Source organism: Macrobrachium nipponense, chromosome 35 (assembly GCF_015104395.2).
Source record: "Macrobrachium nipponense isolate FS-2020 chromosome 35, ASM1510439v2, whole genome shotgun sequence".
In the NCBI taxonomy this organism is placed as follows: domain Eukaryota; kingdom Metazoa; phylum Arthropoda; class Malacostraca; order Decapoda; family Palaemonidae; genus Macrobrachium; species Macrobrachium nipponense.
This window is the reverse complement of record NC_061096.1, coordinates 34612773-34625048: the sequence shown is the minus strand read 5'-3', so window position 1 is coordinate 34625048 and position 12276 is coordinate 34612773. Positions and strand designations below refer to the sequence as shown.

General features: G+C 41.2%; 1 protein-coding gene and 1 long non-coding RNA gene across 6 annotated transcripts in view; one reads left to right on the top strand and one right to left on the bottom strand.

Annotated features, from left to right (window-relative positions):
- LOC135208588 (uncharacterized) overlaps positions 1-12276 on the bottom strand; it is a 123109-nt gene that overhangs the window by 3125 nt on the left and 107708 nt on the right. The window lies entirely within an intron of this gene.
- Positions 1-12276, top strand: part of LOC135208584 (serine/arginine repetitive matrix protein 1-like) — a 173451-nt gene that overhangs the window by 145976 nt on the left and 15199 nt on the right. For 4 of the 5 annotated variants that reach the window (XM_064240930.1, XM_064240932.1, XM_064240934.1 and 1 more), the window contains exon 2: positions 8058-11833. In XM_064240930.1, coding sequence (XP_064097000.1) covers positions 8193-11833 — 3641 coding nt within the window. In that variant the 5' untranslated portion in view covers positions 8058-8192. Of the gene's footprint in view, positions 1-6252; positions 6286-8057; positions 11834-12276 lie in introns of all 5 variants that reach the window. The other variant, XM_064240931.1, reaches the window with a different exon arrangement.

Below are 12276 nucleotides of genomic sequence, written 5' to 3'. Positions count from 1 at the left end.
CACTCCAGTTCCGGCCGGGAACTACTTTGCAAGTTGTTTTCTCCCGAAGACTTTGCGTTACTTAATCTACAGCAAGTAAGAATGGAGTCGAGACTGTCGAGTCACAACTTTAGGGAAAGAAGTATTCCAACAGATTTGTAGTTTATCTATCTAATTCCATATAAATTGCCATGTAGTATAAAGAAGAAAAAAAAAAATCGAACATGAGAACTTCCGTGAAATTACTGGGTATCGGTTCTCTTTGACTATTGTCTCTAGCTGTACACGAGTGATATTGATGGAGCATTTGGAGTGCCATCCTTAGCTATACGTTTTTTTTTTTTTTTTTTTGTGAGATGTGGATCCTTTGAACTTCACCTTGTATTGATTTCGATTACGTTGAGGGTGTGACGTGGGGGTGGGTGGGAGATGGGTTATGTCAATGGGGGACTGTAAGAAGTCTCTGTTAACAGAAAACGGTAAATTTGGTAACTCAACCATTCTGAAATCTTATTCCACCTACCCACCCCGCTCTCTCTCTCTCTCTCTCTCTCTCTCTCTCTCTCTCTCTCTCATACACGAACGCAGTTTTCGTAGTAGTACCAATTTCAGAATATTGCAATTCACACATCAGATTTGCAGTTTACCACTCACGACGTATTCCATGCTCAACGATGGCTACAGAGAGAGAGAGAGAGAGAGAGAGAGAGAGAGAGAGAGAGAGAGAGAGAGAGTTAGTATCACCGATGACTGAAGGAAAACACTTATTTCATTGCTCTTAAGTCTCACATAAATATTTCCTTTGTATCATTGGCTGAAATCAATAATGACAATTTTGAGCGACTCGAAAAGTGACGACTTCCCTGGAAAAAAAAATCATCCACAACAGATCGAACTTCGTGAACTTCGTTATTTTGTAATTCTTTCCAATTGTGGCGTTCCATCCAGTTACAACTACGTCACTTCGGGAAATGATACCAAATCATTTTATTCACTTCCTCTTCTCTTCCTGTCATCCCGGTCTACATTGGTGCCCGAAAACTGGGTGGCAAAAGTTGGCCTTTGAATGTTTCATTCCTACAGCGGTTTCCTGAATTTCCAATATGATGCTCTCACTGAACTCCGAATATTCCCTTCGAATTGGAGCTCCCCCCTCCCCCCCACCCCTTTTTTTTTAAAGCTCTTCCATTCGAGCTGTTTGATGCAAGATTTTATCACAAGGAACTTCATGCTCGCGGTTCAATAGCACAGCTTTTGCAGATGAACTTAATTCTCTCTTCTCCTTCTCCTCTCTGTCCACCACCTGAACAGGTGGTTAAGGTTATTTCTCTCACTCTCTCTCTCTCGATGTCATACACGAACAGGTGATTAAGGTTATTTCTCTCTCCTCTCTCTCTCTCTCTCTCTCTTTCTCTCTCTCTCTCTCTCCTCTCTCTCATGTGATACACTGAATAGGCGATTAAGGCTATTTTCTCGCTATCTCTGTCTCTCTCTCATGTGATACACTGAATACGGGATTAAGTCTGTTTTTTTCTCTCTCTCTCTCTTTCATGTGATACACTGAATAGGTGATTAAGTTTATTTTCTCTCTATCTCTATCTGTCTCTCTTTCATGTGATGCACTGAATATGGGATTAAGTTTTTTTCTCCCTCTCTCTCTGAATAGGCGATTAAGTCTATTTTCTCTCTCTCTCTCTCTCTCTCCTCTGTCTCTCTCTCATATGATACACTGAATAGGTGATTAAGTCTCTTTCTCTGTCTCTCTACTTAATCACCTATTCAGTGTATCACATGAGAGAGAGAGAGAGAGAGAGAGAGAGAGAGAGAGAGAGAGAGAGAGAGAGAGAGAGAGAGAGAGAGAGAGAGAGAGAGAGTTGCGTGGCAAATAGCCGGAACTTATCAGCTATTCAATATTTTACGAGATACAAATAGACAGACAGACGGACAGAATTGGCCTAGTTCCATCAATCCATTGATTTACCATTTTGAGTTAAGCTTAGTAAGCAATAATTCACTGGAGACACGGATGCCAGTTTGTTGAAATATTGTACTGGAATACTAACTTCCAGTCTTTCCTTGTTCCGGGAATACGAGCCAGATAGAAAAATCTCAACTGGGGGCTTCAGTATTTATAAAGAAAATATACGGGACCGAACGTCTATTCCTGAGAGGCTTTTATATATGAAACCGACTGTCCTGGATTGCTTGTATCGCGCGTCTTCATCTGACGCATGCGTCTTGGAGCGTTGTGCACATAAGTCTTGGAACGTTGAGCAGGACACTCGGCCATCTTTAAGAAATTCGAACACCTCGAACGCACAACGCCTTTCAATTTTCCACCATATCTAAGTTTGAACTACACCAGGGAACAGGGAAGCCGGGTCTTCATTCACTTTCTCATCGGGTCCCAAGATTTCTGAGGAACGTACATATCTAAAAACTGTATAGAAATCAACTCGTTAAGATCAGTGTTACCACTGAAAGACATTCACGCATACACGCACATAGCATATATCTCTATATGTATGTATATCTACATACACACACACACACACACACATATATATATATATATATATATATATATATATATATAGTATATATATATATATATAATGATCTTACTAAATACTACAGTACCAAACTTTCCTACTTTCTTTTTTTTATCCTTCAGGCTAAAACTGCAAAGGCAAAGATGAAAATCATTGCAACTGATCCCCATTGGTCAATATACACATATATATATATATATATTATATATATATATATATATATATATATATATATATATATATATATATATATATATATATATATATATATATATTATACGTATATATACAGAGAGAGAGAGAGAGAGAGAGAGAGAGAGAGAGAGAGAGAGAGAGAGAGAGAGAGAGAGAGAGAGAGAATGTGCTGCACGACGTAAATGTAAAACTCATTTTACCTTCACTGCCAGACATAATCATACTTCAAGCTCACCTGTGATGAACTAAGACTTCAGACATATATAAAGGTACATTTTCCCATTTCCCAAGACGTCCAGTTTTGCTTCTCTTTACTCCTCCATCAATTTCCCTTTGACCTTTTTCAGATATGAAAAAGTCTTTAACACTAAGATCCTGATATTTCAGCATTGATTTTATCATTATTTCAACGGGGTTTTACAGATCCCAACCTTACTTACTTACTAGCTAACGAAGTAACATAATACGTTATAATTTGTATCCTTTTCAGTTCACCGCCTTCCTGACTTATTAAAATGAGTATACAGTTAATACCCAAGCCTTGTAAAACTTGCTATCGCAACTTGCAGCAACATTTTCCGCTGTATGCAAGCCACAACGGTGCAGACATAAGCCCGAATGCTAACGAAGCCTACAAGAACATCAACTGAGAAAATGAGAGAGAGATGACTTCTGTAGACAGACTTGTACGATTAATGAATTTAGAACCCCTTGAAAGTCTACTTCGGTGCCACATATAATTGGCACTCCCTTGAATTTGGACTCCTCAGTCATTATTATACGCATAAAAGTAACTCCCATTAGTTATTAAACGTATATTTGCAACCCCCCCAGTGCATATTATAGGTGCAATAAACACTCCCTCTGTATAATAAGCACTCCCCTAGTTTCTGTGTGTATTGAAAGTATCCCGAGAACTCTAAAAGCCAATCCATGCCAAGCCTAAGAAAGCCAAGCCAAGCCAAGTCATGCCCTGCCAAGAACTCTAAAAGCCAAGCCAAGCCAAGACAAGCCAAGCCAAGTCAAGCCATGATACGTCAAGCAGTCTAAAAGCCAAGCAAAGCAAAGCCATGTAAACACAAAAAGCAAAGCCAAGCCAAGCCAAGTCAAGCCAAGCCAAACGAAAGAAAGCCAAGCCAAGCCAAGTCATGCCATGCCAAGAACTCTAAAAGCCAAACCAAGCCAAGCCATGCCAAGAACTCAAAAAGCCAAGCCAAGCCAAGATATATCAAGAACTCTAAAAGCCAAGCCAAGCCAAGTCATCCCATGCCAAAAACTCTAAAAGCCAAGCCAAGCTAAGCTATGCCATGTCAAGAACTCTAAAAGCCAAGCCAAACCAAGTCAAGCCATGATATGCCAAAACTCTAAAAGCCAAGCAAACCCAAGCCATGCAAACACTAAAAGCCAAGGCAAACCAAGCCATGATATGGCAAGAACTCTCAAAGCCAAGCCAAGCCAAGCCAAACCATGCCATGCCAAGCACTCTAAAAGCCAAACCAAGCCATACTATGCCAAACACCCTAAAAGCCAAGTCAAGTCAAGTCAAGTCAAGCCACGCCATGCCAAGCTCTCTAAAAGGCAAGCAAAGCAAAGTAAAGCTAAGCCAAGGTAAGCCAAGCCAAGCCATGCCAAACACTAAAAGCCAAGCAAAGGCAAGCCAAGCCCAAACATGACATGCCAAGAACCCTAAAAGCCAAGCTAATCCATGATATGTCAAGAACTCTAGAAACCAAACCAGCCAAAAGCTAATCTCGTGCCAGAAACTCTAAGCCAAGCCAAAGCAAGCCCTAAAGCATCATAAGCCAAGCCAAGCTCTCAAAAAAGCCAAGCCAATCAGATAAAAGGAACCAAGAAACTCTAAGAACCCGCAAACCAAGCCAAGTAGTCCCAAGGTGAGCCAATAACCACCTTAAAAGCCAAAAGCCAAAGCCAAAGAAGCTAAGCCAATTCATGCCATGCCAAGAACTCTAAAAGCCAAGCCAAGCCAAGCCAAGCCAAGCTAAACCAAGTCATGCCATGCCAAGCACTCGAAAGGCCAAGCCAAGCCATGATATGTAAAGAACTCTAAAATCCAAGCCAAGCCAAGCTATGCCATGCCATGCACTCTACAAGCCAAGCCAAGCCAAGTCATGCCATGCCAAGCCAAACACTCTAAAAGCCAAACAAAGCCAAAACATGCCATGCCAAGCACTAAAAGCCAAGCCAAGCCAAACCAAGACAATCTAAGCCAAGTCATGCCATGCCAAGCCAAGCACTCTAAAAGCCAAGCCAAGCCAAGCCAAGCCAAGCCAAATATCTAAAAGCCAAGCAAGGCCAAGCTGAGCCAAGCCATGCCATGCGAAGCACTCTAAAAGTCAAGCCAAGCCAAGCCAAGCCAAGACAAGCTAAGTCATGCCATACAAAGAACTCCTAAAGCCAAGCCAAGCCAAGCCAAACCAAACCATGCCATGCCAAGCACTCTAAATATAATATAGAAACAATTATACAATTATGTCTAAACCCTATGTATGAAAGCAACTATAGAATGCAGAGTACATAATAATGTATAGCATTAAAGGGTGGGAGGAGAATAGGAACTACATGTATAATAATGATTGGGGGAGTGCAACTCATACGTATAATAATGACTGGGGAGTACATATTCCGGGGAGTGTATATCAAACGCTACACCGGCCCTTCATCTCCAGACTATCAGATGCCTGAGAAGCGAGTCGCCCAGACCTAGGAAGACAGGCACAGTTAGAAAGTGTACTTTCAAGAGCCATGCCCCTCGTAAGAGTGAGAATAAACTCTCGCCGAAGAGAAGGTGAATAGGGAAATGAGATCCCCAGAGAACAATTGGGAGAGAATGCGAGGGGCTCTTTTGGACGACTATTACTGAAATGGGCCATCACTTTCCAGAGAGAGAGAGAGAGAGAGAGAGAGAGAGAGAGAGAGAGAGAGAGAGAGAGAGAGAGAGGCTGCACCAGATGAGTACAGAAGAACATAGAGAAAGCGGGTGAGGGAGAAAATTCAGCAGAGTGAGGGGAGAGAGAGAGAGTGGTGGGGGTTGGGAGCGAGAGAATGACAGAGTGACAAGAAACAGAGAAATTTTGTATTATATAATACAGTCCCAAAGTCACTTGGACTGCTTCTTTTATAAAAATAAAAACCATGTAATGAATATTTGTTTTACTGTATATAGAGATGTATAACTATTTAGTAAACTTATGCACTTCATCCTGTCTTTAGTTACAGATTTATGATAGCGGAAATTATTAAACTTTCCATAGATTAGAGAAGATTCACGGAGTATACTGCACATCAAAAACCAAAGATGAATCTAGTTCTAATTTTCCCTTGACCAAAATAAACACGACCATTAAGTTACCTTTCATCTTTTTAACAGACATACTTGAAAAGATGTTAATGCCTCCCTTCTAACTTGGCTCCATGAGTGATAAAGTAAAATATAGAATATAAAATCCTCCACTGTCGTCATGAACTGATTCTGAATCTTTCTATTTATCTTTTTTCTTCCTTTCAGTACAAACAGTCTGGAGTTTTCCTCTGTTGAAACGTACAGTAAAAAAAACCTGCTTGTTGTTTTGCATCCTGATATACAACAGTAGAGATGAAGCTCCTAGTTTTTTGTTTTAAGTAGGTTACCTCCGGAATGATACACATGATGATTTTTTGATATTAGAGTGGAATAGCTCGACCTGTCCTGGTAAATAAATTTTTATTCGTATTATGATGGCTTTTACTCACAGTTTTGCATTTAAGATCTTAGATTCGAATACTTTTCAGTTTTCAGAGATCACTTTTTGTGTTGTCATTCAAGTACCACAGGTAAGCTTGGCAGAGATTTCTTTCGCATGCTCAATTGCCATGCTTATGAAATTAGATATCATAATGTGTTTAATTCACAAAACCAAACAGAATCCGAAACCTTTGCAAATAAATTATAATCCTAAACTGTCAATGCCCATAACACATTGACGAGTTATAAAGTGGCCTTTTTTAACTATATAAAATAAAATACCCTGGAAAATGGGAACTCATACGGTACCCCAAACCTTACGTGGAGAGCTGTGAGTCTTGGCCCTTTGCACCTGAATCATTCATGTGGCATCAGCACAAGCAGAAGCGTTTTGCAACTTGTCTATTGAAAGCAAACCACCACCCAAAAGCGTCCTGAATCTTCCTTGACAAAAGATGATCGAGATTCTTAGCTTTTTACACGCTTTCTCTTGTTGGCCTTGACTTCATCTCACATTTATTCACGGTGCATCCGGAGTTATCGCCACTTTCAGTTCACTTTTTAGCAACATATTGATTGAGCCCTCGTGGGATGAGAAAAACTAGGTTTCAACATCAGTTTTAAAAGACTCCTTAAGAGATTACTAAGAATCTTATCTTAGAAAAGAATATCACTAAAGAAGCCATTTTCATATGGGCAAACTATCCTTTAATTTTGGTCTTAGCACATCTGATAAGATATTTGCTTTGTGCTTAAGAGGAAGGAAGTGAAAATTCCAATGGTAGAACACAATCGCACACTTTTCTCTATTTATTGACTCTTGGCATTGAATGTCTTTAGCGTTAATACCATCTCTAAATAATGGTGCTCTTGACAGTAACCCAGAACTTTTGATTAGCTCTAGAACCTGCAGACTCCTTACTTTAACATACCTTTTAGAATACTATGGTATTCGTTGATTCCTTTAGTACGGGAGTCATGAAAACCTTAATGTAGAAGAGACCTGTTAGACTTAAATAGACAGACACGCCCCGTGTTTATAGACTGTAGACTATGGCTAGACACCCCTGATAAGAAGGTTCATTGTCATGACTGTCTTTTTATGTTGCCATAAAACGGTTGTACTGTCAGAGAACAGAAAAAAGTCCGACGTTATGAATACTCTGTTTATTATCATTATTATTTTGTACACCTAAGAATTTACAGCATTGTATTCTCTTAATGAAGAACAAACAGTAATTTCTGCTGCATAAACAGATAGTTTCGTAATTTTGTTGTGATCCGAGTTTTATAATCGGACAGTTCTCCTTGTTTGTCCAGAATCCTGAATTTTCCATAAACTAATCTTTGCGTACAATAGACATCCATATTGTAAAGTGCAACTCTATAACATCCGACTATTTTCTTGTGACAGTGTAACGCTTATATGACTGACACAAACCCCAAATAAAGAAAAGTAGCTCTTCTGATATGATATTCATTTTCACATCTTATTTAACTTGCCTAATCTTCAAGTCTCTGACATTTTTGTAGATTAAAACTCCGACAAATCATATTATCACGAAACTCACTGCATCTTTTCTTTGCAGGTAAAAGAGAGCCCACAGTCATCAAGGTGAGGCTGTAAAACTAAGCGGGACGGCCCGCCCGCTGCCAAGACGTGACGCCTGCACCCCTGCACATCACTCACACATCCCTAGCCCACCCCCACATTCCTTTTATCAATGGCCACCACAAGTAACCCAAGCAGCTGTGCCACTAGCAGCACCGGCAGCTACGGCATCCCCATACCTGACAGTGCGGACTCTAGCAAACGAAGTCTGTCAGATGCGGGGCGGCAACGGCTGTCTAGCTTCCCGTCCCGGCAGCGGCGGATGGGCCCCGCGCCCCTCGCCTCCTTTGAGGATCTCAGCATGGACAAGACTACGTCAGACTCCAGCCCTGAGGAGCGCAATAATACTTTGCCAGATATTGGCGAAGAGACTTCCACAGCTACTACACCTATCACGCCTGTAGCTAAAACGGAGCTCAGCGTGCCAGCATCCCCGAGGATACGTGTATCAGCTGCATCATCGTCTTCACCACACGAAACTGATTCTAAAGAATCAACCCCAGAAAAGGATTTAATATCTGGTTATGCAAAATCTGCTTACTTTGAAGACATGGCAGCAGATTTACATTCCAGTACAGAAGAGTTGGATGCAGATGAGGAGGAAAAAAACAGAAAAAGAAGAGAAAGAGCATGTAAATTAGCAGAGATAGAACGAAGAGAAGAAGCACTACGTGTATCAGAACTGAATAGAAAAGGTTCTTCCTCATCAGTTATTAGTGATGGCCTTCTACCTGTTACTAGTGGTCACTCCAGTAGATTATCTTCGTTAGGTTCCATTGGTTCGCCAAGAAGGTCTCCATCTCCACATCGAATGCTACTAGAAACCTCTTTTTGTGGAAATCGTCCGATACAACAGCCCAGCATCGATTTGGAGGACCCACCAGTTACTACAACAAAAATAATGAATTTCACTATTGATAAGATAGAAAGAGTTAAGTCACCAATGGAAGCAAAGCCTCCAGATATATTCCGTTCATCACCTGCAACTCTGCCAAGAGTAAAGCAAGATGGTATGTCATTTGTAGGGGTATCAACTGTAGAAGCAGAAATTTTGCCTGTTAAAACACACACCATAGGTGTCATTAGTGATACCAGGCTGCCAAGAGATAAAGAGGCATTACATACCAGAAAGGAGAAACATGCTGAAGTAAAGGAACTACCCATCACCACTGCCATTTCTCCCTCCTTTACTGAGCAACAATCAACACACCCACCAAAATCTCCCAGACAAAATGAATCTGAACAGCAGCATCGTCAGCCACTTTCATCCCAGTCATCACCTAGGTCTCCAAGAATGCCAAAAAAAGTACCTGTGCCTCAAGTTCCAGACCTAAAAGACCTCCCAAAAGCTTCACCATCGCCAACAACTACAACACCAGATCACCATGGAGCACGCACTACCTCTACTACTCCATCTGCATCTCCACGAGCATCAAGGAGGCGAAGAACAAGAGATGAGGTGGAAAGTGCTTCATCATCACCTTCTGTGTCAAGAAAAAGTTCTTTTACAAACCTGTTCCGTAAATCTGATAATCTTATGAGTCCTGTCACTCCAGATTCTCCAGGTTCAAGCGGTCGAAAGAGTCCATTTAGTCAGTTCATTAAGTCAGCTAAGAAAGAATTTAGATCAAGAAGTCGGTCTCGAAGCCGGAGTAAGAGCAGAGAAAGAGATTTAGATGATGATACACACGACAGAAGAAGCGTTCTTTCAATTTTTAAACCTAAATCTAAAAAACAGAAAGACTCTGAGAAGAGCAAAGGAAGTGAGAAAGGTTCTACATCTTCTGAAACCAAAGTTAATGAGGCCATCACCAATGTAGAATTTACCTTCAATGATGATGGAAAGTACCAGTCTTCAACATTTGGACTAATCAGACAGGAAAGTGAATTGAACCGAGCAATTAAAGAACCACTGAGAGGCACTAGAACACCAGGAAGTGAAAGTGAAACACAGCAGCAACAGACTGAATCTATGATTCAGTCAAGGGACAGCTCCTATAATGAACTTTCCTCAATCATGAACTCAGCTGAAAGTAAAAAAGAAAAAATCCCAGCAGATGAGTCCAAAATAATTGCTGATAATGAAAAGAGACAAACGCTAGAAGATGATGTATTTGATAAGCCTAGTCAGTCTCCAGTGCCACAAAGTGTTCAACCTGAGAAAAAAGAAAGGGAACCAGATGTAGATAAAATAGACAAGCCTACTTTACCGCCCAAACAGAAAGAACGCACAAGTGATGCTGATGCAGTATCAGAACTTTCAGCACTTGATCCCAATGCTGATGCTGACTCTCGTTCTGAATCAGAGCGAGATTCAGAAATTGATTACCTAAAGACAAAAGAGAAAATCCAGCAAAAGGGACCTGGAGCAATTGAGTCTCCAGAAATTGAAAACAAAGGCCTCGTTTCTCAGGACTCAGCAGAAGAAGGAGAATTACCTTATGTACCAACAAGCTTACCATTTGAGCGACCCCTAGCAGCTCCTATGGTTCCAGTGAAAGAGCGGCACCCTGAGATGCGGCATACTCAATCCATCGATAGGCCTCGTAGCACGACACCAATGACTCCAGGTCGCCTAGAGGAGTACAAACAGGTTGCCCCCACTCCTGATTCAGACAGTGACAAAATGATGATTAATATTCCTCAGACTGGTCCAGTCAAAGTGCTGCCTACAAAGAGTCCGAAAAGACAAGCTTCAAAGAGTTGGGAGGATTTTTGCCAAGAAGGTCTAAGAAGCCCAAGACAGTTAAGAAAACAATATAGAGAAAACAGTTTAAAGAGTCAAGATGATGATGACAAGCCTCCGCCTTTACCTCCTAAATCTCGGTCACCTGCCAGGTCTCCTGTAGCACCACCACCAGCGCCACCAACACCACCAGCACAGACAGGTGTACAAGAACCAGTAGTAAAGTCCTGGATAAACTTTGATGAATTACCAGATGTGGTCCTAAAGCCAGTCCGTCAAATTAAAACTGCCCCCACTAGACATCAGAGCCAGCACAGAAGTCAAGAACAACGAAGACCCCAAAGTGACCAAGATTCTAGGTTTGTACAAGAGGAACAAAAACTTCAGAAGGAGATAGTGCATTTACATGAGGGTCCTCCAGTTCGGAAACATCCACCTCCATTATCCGCTACCATCAATCACGATGCTGCTCAAGATTCTGATGGTGGCCAGGCTCATTCAGAAGTTTCAACACCTGACAAAGCTGATAGTTTTGATCATTCCTCTGATAGTGACAAACCAACCAGCCCCTCTTCAAGTGAGGACCTAACTACAGTAAGAGAGAAACTTGAGGAAATAAAGAAGGAGGGCAAAACAGGAGATGATTACGAGAATTCTGACCTTGAAAGACTACTGGCCCCTGTGAATGATTGCATCAATCGTCTGTCCTCTTTATCTTCCGAACCAGGGATGCTAGAACGCAAATCACCCATTCCAGACAATTGGGCTGACTTCTTGCTCCCACCTCAACCTGGAAGAAGGAGTCGGCTGTCTTCTTTGGGCTCAGAAACAGGATCAATCGCTGGCGGCACTGGCCGGTCACCATCGCCATCTTGTATGTTATTAGAGACGTCCTTCTGTGGGTCAGCACCGATTGATGATCCTGCAGCAGCCGAGCCCGATGTCCCCATTGCCGTCGCTAGGAAATTAAGTGGGATATCACTTGGCGACTTTAGTACCTTCACTACCCGGGACCCTCTCCATTCCCCAAACCACCTCCCCTGCCCCGACAGAACCTCTATATTAAGGTAAGGTTTATTAGCTCAACAAAATGAGAGTTACTGTAAATAAGCAGATCAACCTAATTCTTAGCAGCTTGTTTCTACGGCAACAAAAGTAGATAAGGCTGGAAGCTTGCCAACCTACTATAACTATCGCTTTAGATGCTAAATTATCTTCAAAATTCATAGAACAAAGGCTGTTTCTACCATATCTCTGGTTTAACAATGAAAGTTTCTGAAAATACTAGTATAATTTAAACCCTCGTTGATATATAGATATCAGTTATTAAAGATGCCCGGTAGACAGATCAGTGCCAAGGTTAGCCCTCTCTAGGTAAACTTGAAAATATTGTGCTTTGTATTCTTCAGTTAACATATATTTGTACTTGATCTATCGTTCACTTATTAATATGCGATACAAAACGCCACAGATAAATCATAATACAATTATTAAAAAGCAATTTGGCAAC